The sequence below is a fragment of the Rhinatrema bivittatum genome, chromosome 6 (assembly GCF_901001135.1).
Source record: "Rhinatrema bivittatum chromosome 6, aRhiBiv1.1, whole genome shotgun sequence".
Lineage (NCBI taxonomy): Eukaryota > Metazoa > Chordata > Amphibia > Gymnophiona > Rhinatrematidae > Rhinatrema > Rhinatrema bivittatum.
Window position 1 is genome coordinate 260,268,402 of NC_042620.1, and position 16,605 is coordinate 260,285,006.

A 16,605-nucleotide genomic window follows, 5' to 3' on the forward strand; every position below is an offset into this window, starting at 1 on the left:
CTTCCATAGTTCACAGTGCATCACCAGAGCTGCATATGTGCCAAGGGAAGATTGCACCGTCATTGTAAACATTCTGTACATAAACTAACGTGAGTTTCCATCACCAGCATTAAACAAAGCTACAAGCAGTTTTACTATTGCAAATTTTTTTTTATTGTTAAGAAACTTTGCAGCATCTTGAGAGGATTCACTGCGCCTTTTATTACAATAACTTAACAGAAAAACATTGAGTAGTAATAAATTACACCAGCAGAGGTGCAGCCTGAGAACTGAGCCAGAGAGAAACAAGTTAGAAATAAATAAAACCCATTGTATTAAAGAAGGAAAATGGATCTTGGTCTTCATAGCTATGTCATGCAGCTTTTGAACATTCTCCATGTCTCTTCTCTCGTACCTATTCTAAACTGTATTATTTTTTTTTTTAAGAGGACCTTCCCTATCCCTGCCACATCCTCCTGCCTCTGCATTTTATTCCCTTTTTATGGTTTCCTGTTTTTGCAGCTCCTGCTGTCTTCAATCTCTCCACGCAGCTCTGGGAGACCGCCGCTCAAGCATCTACGACTATACACACAGGCACACTCCATCCCATCACCCCTGTTAGACCCAACTGAATTGGACTTCTGAGGTTAATCGCATATTAAACACTAGGACCACAAATAAAGTAGCAAACAAAGAGGTTCAGAAGATAACAAAGTAAATACAAAAGTATACTCCCTCCCAACACACACAACTTGGGAGGAAGCCATGCAGCCAGATTCAAGTATTTACAGCTCAGCATTTGCACCCATCCCTGGGTTAGATTTAAGTTTTAGGCAAAAAAGTGGAAAAAGCCTGCAAGCTATTTTGCTTGCAGTTTTGAAATGGCACATATTTTGCCTAAGGATTTAGGTCCCAGTTGCTTCTGGAAGGAAAAATAAATCGTGCATGAGCAAAATTTTGTGCAAAAAAACAAGTACTGCCTGCATTTTGCACAAGTTTTACTTCTGCATCATTTTTAATGGCTCTTAAACAGTGGGCAAGGCTTCCTTTGGGGATTCTCCTACCCTAAACATCCCTAGAGAAAGAGAGGTAAATCCCTCTAACATGGACACGAACCTCTCCCATTTAAAAATCTCCAAATTTAAAATACATTCCTCTCCGAGAGAAAGTTCAGTTACAGAAAGAAATGTCAGAGTGTTACTCTTTCTCTTAATCAAAAAGACTGTTTTGGGGGTGGAAGGGGCCGTCTGCTTCTTGCAGCCCTGGTATATGCCCCAACGCAGTCACATCAGTTAGTTTTCTATAATGTCTGTACCTGCAATCTGAGTGATTACAGAGTCCCATCAATTACCTTTTCTTTTTTTATTCACCAACTTCTTCCCTCAAAAAAAAAAAGATTTCCTAATTAACAGGAGGCAGCAAATAGGGGGTGCCTACCATGGGCCCCACACTACCATGGTACCCCCCCCCCCCCATCCCCAACACTATAATTTCCTATCAGCGTGGGGGCAGAGCCATGCGCATTAACTTTCCAGAGCCCCACCGCTGTTTATTTGCCCTGGGCCTCACACCCCCTCCCTCAGGTCAGCCCTGGTGATCAGAATACATCTAAGAGAGAACCTGGACAAACCGCCTGCGTGAAACAAAACAGAACGTCTTCCCTTCAGTGCTAGTGAGATCACCCACGTGCACGGACGACAGCTTTGTTAGGCCAGGAGGAGAAAAGTGTGCAGCAACTGAGGAGAAAGGGAAAGTTCAATGAGCCAGTAAGTTTGGTATCAGAGATGGCGAGTTGGACGAGGGGAAGAAGGCTTTTGGCATTAATAAGGCTGAGGTTCTAGTAGATTCCCTCCAAGCCCCTGCAGTGACCGAGTGGAAATGCCAGGGTTTGGAAGGCTGAGCAAGGTGTGTCACACGGAAGGGATGGGGGGGGGGGGGGGGGGAGATCTTTTCTTCAATCTTTGAAAACGGACTGGTGGCCGTGGGTCCGCTCGTCATGCATGATGTGTCGTCGCACGTGGATCCTCCGAACCCTCCGCTGCTCCCGTCCATCCTCGTCTTCCCCACAGTGCGCCGCGCCGCCTCCTCCTCCGCCACCGGATGCACCCCCTGTGGCCTCCAGCAATGCCTTATCTGGCACGCGGGGTGTCTCGTAGATGAGGATGTTCAAGGTTTCCTCAAAAATGCGTGCCTCTGGGAACTCCACCTGCACAAGGGAAAAACGGGAAAGAGATAGAGACAAGATCTTATTATTGTACTCCAAGACTCCTGCTGCTAGGAATGCAGGGATTAGGGCTTTACGTCACTGAGGAGAGGCTGTCACTCCTGGGATTACCGCACTGCATGCAGAAAGATGTAGGCCGTGTTGTTTCTCCTGGAGAAATCAGGTACCACATTTCCATGCATGTACTAGAAACAAAACCAGGGTTGAAACAGCCCATTTTAGGTGACATGGATTAATCTGGCCAGCCTAGACTTAATCCCTCCTCCCCTCTGTGGACAACAGTATCCAACTAGGGTCACAAGACAAACCAGCAACCTGGAAACTACAAGAGAACTCCAGGCCATCAGGGGGGAACAGGCTGAGCCGGCTTTGGTTAAGTTCACCATTATGTAAATGGACTCTAGTAACATCATTCTGACCAAGCAGGAACATGTCAGCTCTCAGAAGCTGTGGGACTGGGCCTGGCTAGTATTTGAATAGGAAAACTAGCTGAGGAGATTGGGTGATGTAGGCTGCAATTGCAAATCATCCCACTATCTTGCCGAGAAAATCATGGTCACATAATGGGTCATGATCATCAAAAGTCTGTGGCCACAGACACGGTACATACCACTATTATCATAGTCGTGAAACGTTAAGGACTTGGGTGGGGAACAAGTCTATAGATGCAGTAGTGCTAAAACCAGCACTGGCTCAGTCTTGGCCACTCTGCCTATAATGATATACATTTGAAAGAAGAACAGAAGCCAAATCATCATTTAGTTTTAGATTTAGCTCATGCTTTTTCACGGGCATCTTATGTTTAACCCTGGTCTCCATCACATGTAGTTTTAGTACAAGAGGGGTAAAATCAGGGTTCAATCATTAAGTACCACTAATTAGACCTGGGTCAGATTCCCACTTCTAAAGCAGGAGCTCACGCTGTGGAAAACAGGCTAAATTACAAAGAGTGAGCATACAGAATAGTAGAAGTTCACTACACACGGGACAGGTCACGCTGGCTCTTTCTGGTTTCTTTAGTTGTGCTTTCTGTTTTGCTGTACTTTAAAAAGATAAAAGCATAGATGGTTGCTGTATGTTTTGGAAATGAATGACAACAGTATACTAGACAAGCATCTCATAATTTAAAGGTTAAAATGGATAAACTTGTAAAAAACAAATAGCAAAACTGTTGTGTGGGCAACCAGCTTGATTAAGAAGAGGCAAATGGAATGGCAACACAAATTTATTCAGCAGCTAAGGCTTACAGTCAGACAGATAGAAAACTGAGAGCTACCCCCACAACCTGCAGGTAAAACTAGTACAAGGCGCTCTTAGCTATAACAAAGCTGGTTGTCGACCAGTGACCGGAGCTAGCCTGAACATATACCATCCTTTCTGCTAAGTGACAAAGTCCCATACAGCACACAGCAAAAGTGAAACACAGACAAACCAAGTGCCCAGTGCTGCAGAGGGTTTTCTAGCCTTGAGTAGCTCCTAGGGAGAAAGTTAGGAGAATAACAGACTCAGCTGAGACTTAGAGGGCCCTGGAAGCAGAATTCTGAGATGGATGCAGGCCAGAACTTCAAACGTGCCCTGCTCTGCTAACCCAACTGGGGCTGGACAGCAGACAGCAAAACCGCTGGGCTCAGGAAGCAAGCCAACCCAAGCCATGATGGCTCTGCAATCGACACAGAAGAGGGCTGTGAATAACCAAGAAGGCCCTTGATTAAAGAGACAGCCCTTATTAGAAGAATAAAGACTGTTTGTGAAGTGTAACAACTTACTGTATGAAATGCTTGTGAAGCAAACAGCTACAACAGAAGGCTGATATATCAGCAAGGGTCAGATAGCAGGAGAGCCAAACAACCAGACTATCAAGGAATGTCTGACAGCAGATCAGGTGGCAACAAGACAAACCTTCGCCTCCGAGAGCCAAACTCAAACACTTGGTGGTCTTTCAATGGCATCAGGTAGGCGCACAATGACCTTAGTAGTGATGGCATCGTTTCTTGGCCTCTTTATGGCTGAGATGCTCTCTCCTCTCCCCCACCCCATCTGTTTGTTTTAATCACAACATCGGACAACTGGACATGGAAATGTTTGGTTGTGAACATTCGACATCATCAAGGCCCTCCCTCTCCTTTTTAAAACCTTTTATTTATAATTCACAACCAATAATGTCTGCAAACAGTATTATAAAGGTCCAGTGTTCCTGTAAAGGAATGTGTCAACCTCTCAATAAGGGCAATTTTAAAGGCAATGATTCCATATGGAAGCAATAGCATACCTTGCAGCATGAATAATAATATTATTATTAACAACACTGGGCTGGGGGTCTGGAATTACTAAAATAACCCAATAAACAGAGTAACACAGTGTCCATAAAACAGATCCAGAAGTACTGCCGATCTGGGTCAGGACATGCCCAACATCGATGAGGGTTCCACTAAGGCCACAGCCGTGCCATGCCAACATAGGAGAATCTAGTAAAATAACTCCAGAATCTGTGTGTATAAGCCCAGATTTTAAATGCCCATCGCGCCTAAAATCTGGGCTTTGCGCGCGCCGAGCCAATTTTCAAAGGGGCCAGGCCACACGAGTAAAGCCCAGTACACGCACAAGTGCTGGGCTTCTTCAAAGGAGCAAGAGGGGGTCGGACCAGGACGGCACCATTGTTCACTGTCCCAAAGACCCGGCTGCCGGCCCGCGCAACTTAGGGAAAAAAAAAAAGGAAAAGGTAGTGTTTAGGGGGTGGGGAGGAGAGGGGAAGGGAAGTTCCCTCCCAGTCTGCTCCTTAATTGGGATGCGGGCGTATGTCCATGTGTGCACGAGCACTTTATAAAATCTACCCCATAGGGTAACAAGGTGGATCATGAGCTCCCTCCTATAACAAATAAATATTGAGTAGGCAGATCACAAGATTGGGCTCTAGTCTTCTTCCTAATGATAGACCTGAAACTCTTCCTTCCACTGGGTGATTTTCTTTTTTTTTAACTTTATTAGATTTTAAAACATTTAAACAAAATGCAATCATGAGATGTGAAAAAGAACAAACACAAGAAATACAAAACCACAGAAGAAACAATTATACACATTACATGACATCCATATCATACGGAGGAGGAGGGTGAAGAAGAAGAAAACGCACAAAATCTAAAGAGAGTCAACCACCTAGAAGAAAACATGATTTAACCACTGTTTTTATCTGAAAGAAATCTCTCCCAAGGGTCCAAGAAAACAAGCATAGGGACCGATGCAATATTATTCACGGAAAGCGGGTGCTGACTTTTCGGCGTCCGCTTTCTTAATGCACGCATGGCGCCCGCAAGGGGGGAGCGCCGTGCAATATGCAAATTAGGGGGTCGCGCCTCCTTGCTAACGCGACCCCGCGGTTACTGACGGTCTGCCAGTTATGAAAACAGACGCCGATAAACTCGGCGTCGATTTTCAATACTGCAATCGGCAGGTTATGAAACCCTACACCAAGCGTATCGGCGTCGGCCTTCAAAGCGGCCGGCAGAGGTTTTTTTCTTTTTTATTTGAACTTTTAAAAAAAGCACAGAGAAGCAGTTTTTTCTGCTTTTCTGTACTTTTTTTTTAAGTGTGCTCAGCTTTTAATGCCTGCTCCAGGCAGGCGTTAATAGCTGAACGATAAATGTGCATCTGAGACGCACATTTATCTTTTTGCATGCGGAGTGAATGAGTAATAGCCTGTGATGAGCGCTAACTCCTTCACGCCGCGTGGGACGCATGTTAAATAGGCGCTAATCCCCCTATTGCATTAGGGGGTGGATTAGCGCCTATTTAACCCGCGTCCGACAGCGGGTTATACAGTGCACTCGGCTGAGCGCGCACTGTATTGCAACGGCCCCTTAAGCCCTTGCTGGCAGATGAGACACTTGGCATGGGAACTTAAGGAAAAAAAAGCTCCCAAAGCAAGAACCAGCTGACTCAGCACAGGCAACATCTAGGACAATTTGAATTCTCTAACCCCAAAAGGGAATATCTTTATACTTAAAATGTTTCAGGAGCAAATCCTCCTCCTTTCTGAACAGCAGGTGAGCACAGGTCCCAGGAAAGCAGAGGTTTTAAACTGGCCATCGTAATTATAGCGGCCGCTGCCCCTTCTGCTTCATTCACGCCTCGTTTCATTGGATGGATATAATATACCCTGGAAAGGGCAACATCTTTTTCTGCAGCGATCTTTAACACATCTCTGAAATATTTTCGTGCGGAGAATAATCTAGTTCTTGGAAAGTTAAGCAACTACAATGCTCCAGCTCTAGTCCCATTCTTCATTAACTCCAGTTTGTTATGGTGAGGCAAACTGTACTTTATGTGGACCATACTGGAGGCCTGCAAGATGGAGATTTGACTTCCTCCACCTTACTCTTGTTTCCACACTCTCCAAACTTGGTTTCAGTCCCCTTTGCTAAATGTACACAACTGGGCAATGGGAGCAGTCAGTATTCAGAGTCTAAATTATTACCTTCCATATATCCATTAGACTAACACTGGAGGATTTAGATAGAAGTGTCCCCTTGTGACTTCCTCCCAAGCCCAAGGGTGGGTGGAGGGAACAATCACCAGTAATGGGAGTTCCCACCATCATCCAGTACCTGGTCCTGATTGCTCCTCAACATAGCCCTCTGATTCACTCGGGAATCTTCCCGCCCCCATGCCTTCATCCTGCTCATCAGGCATTCCACAGCATTCTCCATCCAGGCCTTTGCTCTCTGGCTGCAGCCAGATCCAGGACCTCCCACTCTCCTCAGTGATCAAAGGCAGGTCTTCAGGGAGGACACCCCCAAGGACTTCTTAGAAGATTCCAAAGCCAGCAGGAGCAGCACCCAAATGTGGCAACAGAGGGGTTGTCAGATTTGAACTCAGAGACCCCACTTACAAATGAGGTATCCACATCTTGATCATCCAGGGTTATTTTGAGGGGTGGGGATACTGAACTATCACATGGATTGCCATCGGTCCCAAATTAGGGTAGAAACTCCAAATACAGCCACATATTTACCTTTCCCTCTTCCTATCCATTATGATCAACAGAGATAAAGGACTAAAGAAAAGAAGGAAAACCACTTATAGTAGTAAGGAGCTTTTAAATCCAGCATCTAGTTAGGTAGCCATCTTGAAATTACCCCCCGCTAGTTTGGCAATTACATTTTTTATTTTTTGCAATAGCCTGATCTATGTCCTATATACAGCCCAAGAGGGAATATAAACTTTTACCCAGATTTTGTCTGCCAAAGCAACCTCTCTAGGTCATTCAAATTGCAAAGAGATTATCTCAGACCCTAAGCTCCAACAAATGCACTCCTCTAGAATACTGCATACAAATAGTATTCATATTCATCGTGAATATCCTGAAAACTCTAATTGGCTTGAGGAATGGAGCTGTCTATCCCTGATCCTGAGGGACCCTAAACTTCACCACCAAATCCTGGAATTGACAGATACATCCCTCTGCCCCCACATGCATCTCAGCCCCCCACAGATGCCATATACCTGCATCTGAACAAAAAAAAGAGAGAGGAACAAGAGATAAAATTATTTTATAATAGAGAGACAAGTAATGATATATCCTTTGGGATGCCAAAGCATTTACAAACCCCAGGCTTTGAGCCCTTATGAGATTTCTTCTAGCAATATTACAGATCATAGAAGAACTGGAGGGTACCGTCAATAGCAATGGTCCCGCTGCCTGATGTTTCTCCAGTGCCACCTAAGGCTGAGCTATTTTATTATGTAACCAGTCCATTAAGCAGCTCAGTCTTGATGCCCAGTAATAAACTTTAATATCAGACAGCACCATTCCCCCAGCATACTTGGGATGATATAGTCTTCCTAGCTCAATACCAATCCAGATAAAGCTTGACCTTTGATTTTAGAAGAGACAAACATTTATTTAATATGCTGAACTGTGACTGTGGCACTGTAAGCAGTCTTTTGCCTGCCAGAGGACAAAGATTCTGAACTCTGGTGAGTCTCTCAAAATTTTATTGATTATAGATAGAAAAATCAAAAGAGAAAAAGTCTTACCTTAGCAGTTTCAAAGCAAACTTCATAATGCACTTCAAACCTGAGCAGTGCTAAGCTAAGTTCTGGGGTTCTCCTGGACCCCTTCACATACCCTCTCTCTCTCCTCAGCTCAAATTTCTCAGGTTGAGCGCTTGCCCTTATTAGGGGATAACTCCTGAGAAAAGAGGTTCCTATTCTCCTTTCCCATTCTATGTTGGGGCTGTCTAACCATTCTAGGTTTTCCCTTCCCCACCCATTCTGGAAAATCGGTTGGGGTTCATGGGGTGCCCGCTGTTCCTCCTTTATCTTCTGGGTAGCTGGAATACCCAAACTACCTTTGACAGCGCTGCCATCAGGTTTTGGGTGTCTTGGAATTCTTCCCATATAATTCCTAACTCCCCCGAGGTGAGATCTCTGGAGAGGGGTCTTCTTTCATATTGGTTAACACAGCATTAAGCTGAACCCACAGAGTTTCAAACTGGGGAGAGTTGCAAACCAGAACAAGTGGGTAGGGGAGCTCGGGAAGCACTCCCACCTCTGCACTTGCTTGACCTGCTGTAGTTGCCACTAGCACCTGACAGGTGGGGTTCTGTTACTGATCCCCATGAATACAAGTGATTGTTGACATGCCCCATCCTGAATCTCTCAAAGCTTGTGTAGGACAGTCATATAGCTGAACTGGGATCACAAAGTGATAATCCTTTTTGTGGGGATTAGTAAATGAAGGTACAACTGAGAGACATCACTAGCTTGTGTTCCCACTCTTTATCCTTGAGGCAAGGCATCTCTTGAGCATGCCTGTGGGACTCGTGCTGCTTTCATTTCCACATTTCTCACAAAGGGTTTGTCTCTCTTCTTTCGCAAAAGGGGCAGAAGTCCTTCTCGTGTACAGAGTGAGCAGAAGGAGAAAATATCTGTAAGCCTTGCTGCTTGGTTTTAAGATACTCAGGAACTTGTTTTCTCCTCAGACTCCATCATCATCCTTGCTTTGAAGATCCCCTCTTGGCAGTGAACTGGCTGAGATACAAGGTTGACGCTTTGCTTTCTTTGTGTTGGCAATCTCTGGCCAAATGACCTCTCCTTCCACAGTTGAAGCAAGCTGAGGAGCCTGGTGCTGGGACCAGCGTACAGAAGCTAAGCTGTCCTGCTCCGAGAATAACTGTGGCAGTGAGAGAGCAGGATTCCAAGAACGGAGTCTATGAGAGTTATCTTTCTAGTTTCTGCACCAATTGAACTTGATGAAAGGCGTCCGCCACTTCCAACACTTTCTCTAAGGTGAGCCCTTGGGCCGACACTCTCAATTCTGCATGGGTTGGTCCAGTCCATCCAGGAACTGCTCCAGGGAGGACCTGATTGGAAATCTCAAGGCTGCTTCAGGCTGTAGCCACTTTCATCTGGCATCTTTTAGCAGATGAACAAAGCTGCAAGGAGTCATCCCAGGTTGCATGGTACTCCTTTGGAACCGCTGCCAGTATGTTTCAATCGTGTAACCTGCTCTTTTGCAGGATGGCAATTTGGACATCGGAATAGTTGGCTCTCCCATTGGGATTGGCAGCTTGAAAGGTTGCTTGTCTTTTGCTGGTAAGTCTGACAGGTACATATAGTCCAGGTGGCTTCTGGCCAGCTAGTCATGCGGGCAGTTCTTTCAAATAAAAAATAAATAAATAAATACATCTGGATCTTCACCGGCCTTCATCTTAACCAAAACAAGAAGAGAGGGTCTGGTCCCTATTGTAGCAGTTTGCATTACTTGGTAGAACTGTGGCAGCACCCCCCTGTTGCTGGCTCAACATTTTGAGTAAGGTTGCTGCTGCCCTTCAGCAAGGGTTTGCATTACTTGCTCCATGTCAGCTTTAAGGAGGGCTCTGGTAGTACAGGGTTTTCTTTGGAAGCTCTGCCTGATCCGGAAAACCCCAACTACAAACTTTCCCTTTTCTTCTGGGGGATGAGGGGAACTGCCTGTTTGCCTCTGACTCACTATAGATAAAGTCCCTCTCTCCAGAAGGAGCTACTCTCCTTAGCCTGCTGTGAATTAATCCCAGAAAAAAAAAATACAACTCCTCTCTTTTCCTCTTTTGGCATGGCTCGCTGCCTTTGCCAAGCTTAATGCTGAAATCCCCAAACTGATACCATATATGGCACTGTGAGAGGTCTTTTGGTTGCCAGAGGGCACATCCAAACTGGCAATTCTCTCAAACTTTTATTGATTACAGACAGAAAAATCAAAATAGAAAAAATCCTGCTTACCTTAGCAGTTTCAAAGTAAAGTTCAAAGTGCACTTCAGCCCTGAGCAGTGCTAGCGTTCCCTAGGCTCTCTTCTCTCCTCTGGGGCCTCTCTTCCTTCCTCTGGCCTGGCTACTTATTGCCCTTCCCTGGGGAACCGCCCCAGGACCAGGATTCCCTGCTGTTCCCAGGTTTAAAGTGGATTGGGCTAGATCTCTGGAACCAGTCCTTTAAAGTGATCTGGGGTTTTTTCTGTATACCCCTTCACAATGACACAGTAGCACAATAATTTTTAGCCTATTAATGTGCCCCACCCTGCAGACATACAAATAAACCCATTCCTGAAGGTCAGACTAAATATTTTGTAAAACAGAGTCAAAATTATATTGAAAGACATTCTGAAAATTAGACGTGGCCTGTTTTCCTCCAAGTACGTAAAGCCTACATAAGATATTTTAAATATGGGGTATTCCAGGGTGTTTGTCAATCTTAGCATGTACTGGAAACATTTCTGATTTAATAAAGTTTATCCAACAACCAGAAACTGTGTTTCATTCATTCAATTTTGAGGTGTGTAATGAATAGCAAGACATTTTCCATTTGGATCAAATATTTTGTGAACTATGCTTTGACATTTATAACCCAGGATGTGTGGCCAGTCATGTACCATCTGAGCCAGAGCCTAAATAGCCAGACCAAAAAGGGGAGGAGGGACAAGAGCCATCCCTACCTTGTTCAACTTTGAACGGGGAATGTTGGAGTAAAGAGTGCAACTTGAGCACAGAGATTTGGAGTAAGGGCTCTGATCCAGGCAACACATTTTTTGGGGAACCCAAATTTATTCAAGACAGCATCTAGGAAAGGCCAGCTTATCATGCCAAATGCCTTATTGGTGTCTAATGAAATAATTGCTCTGGGTAAATTAACAAAATGTATATTTAAGAATCCGAATTTATTATTAACTGATAGTGCCCTTAATGACTTATCTGGATTAATAATATCTGGCAGAATATTTTCATACTTCTGTTGAAGTACACTGACTAATATTTTATCATTATCATTTTATTATTAACACTGATGGTAATATATATATATATATATATATATATATATATATATATATATATATATGTCTATGATACCCATTGGGATCAGGGCTCTTTCCAAACAGGCAAGCAATTGATAGTTCTTTGAACTTCCACCCTCGATCCAGGGACAGTTGTAAGTGTTCAGTGAATTTTCTAACAGGGTAGGTAATTTTTCCTTTATCAGGTTCTCAAATCACACTGGTACATATGGGTAGGAGTTAGGTAGTCACAAAAAAATAAATAAAAAAAAAGAGAGAGGCTTTTTAGGCTGGCTTTAGCTAATCTGGTTCAGGGAGGGAGAGGGCCATCGTATCCTTTTCTTGATCTCTTATGACCCCCGGCCCTGCTTTCTTCCAGCTTGCTGGCTAGCTCTGTTGCTAAGGTTTTCTCGATGGTTCAAATCTCACCAGTGCCTTCCTCAACCAGCTTTTATTTTGTCCTCTGCACCAACTCGACACTATTGTGCAACTCAAAAATATGGGACAGAAAGAGCCCATTAATTCATGCATTCTGTATGGTACCTTGTGTTATTTCACGTTTTGTTTACAACATAACTTTGAGCCTTTTTTCTCACAGTCCTGGCTAACACAGATCCCATCTTATTGCTGTGCTCATAGCAACGCTGTTTGGTGAACCGCAAAGCTCCTTCAATTTTAGTAATTTGAAGCATCTCGTCATGGAAGATTGAACCTCCAGTTCCGGGTGTGCAAGGGCAGGTGATCATGCAGATGAGCAAGCAGCAGGAATCCTGTAGAGATTATTTATTTACATTTGATTTTCTGCCTTTTCCTAAAGTTAGACTCAAGGTGGATTAAAATAAATGTAAATGAACCGCAGGATTAGAACAGTTTACTGTCAAATCAGAAATTGCAATTGATGTAGCAGTGGGATTAAATATAGGAAATCACTTTTGAGAATAGTTTCAAGACCCAGTCATGTCCCTGTTGTGTATAACAGTCCCTTTTCGGGGGTTCAGGAAAGGAAAATTGGTTCTTACCTGCTAATTTTCGTTCCTGTAATACCACAGATCAGTCCAAGTAAGTAGCAATAACCGGTTCTGAATACCCCTTCAAACGTAATCGCTGCCTCTCAAAAGCCAGGCCGTGAGACAGAAGCAATCCGCCTGATCCGAAAATATGGGACCTTGATGCAGCAGTCCCTGCAAGTCCCTAGACGTAGGGGTTCCTTCGCCACCAGATGAACCAGATATGTGAACCATGGGCATCTTGGCCACTCCAGTGCTACTAACACCACAGAACCTGGATTAGCCTCTATTCTCCTGAGTACCCGCGCTATGAGGGGCCACGGAGGGAAGACATACAGAAGGATTTCGGACGGCCATGGGCACACTAGAGCATCGAGGCCCAGCGCCCCTGACTCCTACCGGCGGCTGAAGAACCTCTCCATCTTGGCATTGAGACTCATCGCCATGAGGTCCAGGTGAGGAGTCCCCCAACGGGCGCAGAGGAGATCCCAGGCTTCCATGGACAGTTCCCACTCCCCTGGGTCCAAATGCTGAGGGCTGAGATAGTCCGCTTGGATGTTGTCCACTCCTACGACATGACAAGCAGCGATCCTCTCAAGATGGAGCTCTGCCCACACGAACAATAGCTGAGCCTCCCGAGCAACGGCAGGACTCTTGGTTCCCCCCTGGCGGTTGATGTAGGCCACAGTTGTCACGTTGTCCGAGAACACTCACATCATGCGATCGCAGACCAATGGGAGAAACACCTGAAGGGCCCTGTGCACTGCCCTTGTCTCCAACCGATTGATGGACCACGACTGTTCCGAAAGAGAACCTGCGCTGACTTGCCCAGGCACACCACACCCCAGCCCCGAAGACTGGCATCCGTAGTGACCACCACCCAATCCGGGACTTCGAGGGGCATCCCCTTCTACAGATTGCTCCTTGTCATCCACCAGGCCAGGATGAATCTGACCTCCACCGGAAGGGGCAGAGGCAGAAAATACTGCTCTGATAGGGGGCTTCAGCAGGACAACGCTGCTCTCAGTAGGGGGTGCCTATGAGCAAACGCCCAAGGTACCAGCTCCAAAGTTGACACCATCGATCCCAGGACCTGTAAATAATCCCAGACTTTGGGGACTGGCAGGCGAAGCAAGCGAGCTATATGAGCTTGAATCTTGACTACCCTGTCGGAAATGAGAAACACTCTGCCCTGCTGCGTGTCAAATCGGGCTCCAAGTACTCCAGGGACTGGGAAGGCATAATCTTTGGTAGATTGATGATCCAGCCCAACAATTCCAGGAGAGAGCTCACCCAGAATACTGAGCGTGCACACTCCTTCCGTGACTTCACTCCGATCAAGCCAGTCGTCCAAATAGGGGCATACCGAGACCCCTTCCTGTCTCAGGGCTGCCGCAACTACCACCATTACCTTCGTGAAGGTCCGAGGAGCCATGGCAAGGACGAATGGGAGGGCCTGAAACTGGAAATGATGGCGCAGCACCTTGAACCTTAGAAACTTCTGATGGTCCTGTCGAATGGGGATGTGCAGATAGGTCTCTGTGAGATCCAGGGACGCCAAAAATTCTCCTTTTCGGGCTGCCGCAATCACGATACGTAACGTCTCCATCCAGAACCATGGTACTTTCAAAGTCCGATTGACCTTTTGGAGATCCAAGATGGGTCGAAAGGTGCCCTCTTTCTTGGGGACCACGAAATAAACAGAGTACCTTCCTCGCCCCTGTTCAGAAACAGGCACTGGGACTACCGCCTCTAGGCTTAACAACCTTTGAAAGGTCTCCTGGACAGCTGCCAGCTTGCTTTGGGAAAGACAGCGTGACTCCAGAAAGACTGACCGGAGAGGGTGAGAAATCTCTAAGGCGTAACCTTCCCTGATGACTTCCAGCACCCACTGGTCTGAGGTGATCTTGGGTCCACTCCTCGTTAAAACGGGTCAGCCTGCCACTGACTGCCAACGAGGAGTGGACCTGTCTGACTTCATTGGGAGAATTTAACTCCGCCCATTCCCTGAGCGGACCCACCTCTAGCAGATCTTCCGGAGCCCCGAAAGGACTGTTGTCTACTCGATCACTGCCTCGTCGCTGAGGACCAAGCTAATCTGCCAGGATGGATCGCCTCGACTCACAAAAACGGGGTCAAGAGGAGAAAGACGTGTCAACTTCTTATCCTCCAGCAGCCTGTTGCCTTTGGCCTCCCCCAAGGATTTCATAAGCTGGTCGAGGTCCTCACCGAACAACAGCTTACCCTTAAAGGGAAGGTTACACAGTTGCGACTTAGATGAAAGGTCTGCCGACCAGATGCGCAGCCACAACAGCCATCCTGCTGCCACTACTGAGACTATGCCATGAGATGTGGTCCGAAAGAGGTCATAGAAGGCATTGGCCACATAAGCAACCCCTGCCTCAAGGCGGGCCGTCTGGACCAGGGACAGAGACCCGGTGGCAGATTTTTCCCACGGCTTCTGGATCCAACACAAACAGGCTCGCTGCATCAGGCTGGCACAGACTGCCGCTCAGATCCCCAGAGCCGACACCTCAAAAGCCCAGTTAAGCTGCACCTCCAATTTCCGATCCTGAACATCTTTCAGAGTGGTGGTACCGGCGACCGGAATTGTGGTCTTCTTGGTGACAGCCGAAACTGCAGCATCCACCTTCGGGACCTTGAGGGAATCCAAATGTTCCTGTAACAAAGGATAAAGCTTAGACATCGCTCTTCCCACTTTCAAGCCGGAGTCTGGGGACTCTCACTCATGGCTGATGAGCTTCTGGATCTTCTTAGGAATGGGGAAAGCACTGGGGGGTCTCCGTAGTCCATCCAACACTGGATTAACCCCTTCATTATCCAAGTCCTCCAGAGAGAGCTTAACCCCCAATTCCTCCAAAACCTGGGGGTTTAAGCGGGTGCAGCTCTTCCCTCTTGAATAGGCGGCTCACCCACAGGTCATCGCTGTCCGCTTCCGGGCCCTCAAAGGCACCCTCATCTTCCTTAGGGTCTTCCGGGTCCTGGGGGTGCCCCCATCTGGGTCCGCATCCAGATCTCCTGCCAGAGATAAACCCCTTTCACCCTAAGAGTCATCCGAATCCTCAGAATCTGAGTCCAGTCGCACTGGGCAGGCCCCCTGAGACTGGACCCGCGAGCCTGCAGAATTCTTAGGGAGCTCCCTTGCCCTCTTAGCGGAGTCCGCCAGGCTGTCCTTAAATCGCTGTTTTCCCACTTCCCGAGCTAGGAAGGCCTCATGAAGTAAGGAGGACAAACTTGGGCAAAAAACCTCCCAGGTCTCCCGAGGGCCCTTCCAGACTGCTGGGATCCGACCCTGACGGCCTTCCCCCCGAAGCTGCACCACGGGGGAAAGAGGGGGGAATCCCCGGGGGAGAACCCCTTTATCTAGATCCCCTTCCATGTTGGAAAGACTGCGTCCCTGCGGCTCCCCCCTCCCCAATGCTGCAGTGGACCACGAGGCTCTCCGAGCTTTAGAGTGCTTGGTAGAAGCCCCCTCCCCCCCCGCACAAACCGTGCCGAGGGAAAGGAAATTAAGAGATGTAGACCACACTAGTGCAGGCCCGGCAGGCCTCCACTAGCGGCCTGTCTGTCGTCAAGCCTAAAAAACATACTGGCCGCCAAAAACGCGGGGGGGGGAGGGGTACACCACGCGGCCACCGCTGGCACAGAAGCAAGATGGCGCACCACTGCACAAAGATCCCACCGGCGTGAAAGTGCTGCCGCCGCGGGACAAACAAACGAGATCGCCCCGGCATAAAAAAACGAGAAGGAGGCACTTCCCCCGGCCGGGGGCACCCTCCTACCACGATCTGCGCCGATCCTCCCCTCCCTGCACAGCCCGATGCCTCCGGGGCCAACCCTTGACGATCCCGCCGAGCAGGCCGCCTGACAGGCTGCTCAGACATTAAGTCGGAGCTGCCGCTGCTGCTGAGCCTCTCAAACCTTTTTTTTTTTTTTTTAAAGAAACACAGCAAATAAAATCACAGGCAAAGGCCAAGACACTTCACAGGGGAATATTTCCCTGAATCCCAACAGGCAGGCAGAGGGGGCTTCGGGTCCCACTGAGGAAGCCAGTCTCCTGGCTATCAGTAGT

At 47.0% G+C, this 16,605-nt stretch overlaps 1 protein-coding gene across 2 annotated transcripts in view; it reads right to left on the bottom strand.

Moving 5' to 3' along the window:
- Positions 1–129: 129 nt before the first annotated feature.
- KCTD13 (potassium channel tetramerization domain containing 13) overlaps positions 130–16,605 on the bottom strand; it is a 49,812-nt gene continuing 33,336 nt past the window's right edge. For both annotated transcript variants that reach the window (XM_029606959.1, XM_029606961.1), the window contains exon 7: positions 130–2,185. In XM_029606959.1, coding sequence (XP_029462819.1) covers positions 1,934–2,185 — 252 coding nt within the window. In that variant the 3' untranslated portion in view covers positions 130–1,933. The remainder of the gene's footprint in view (positions 2,186–16,605) is intronic.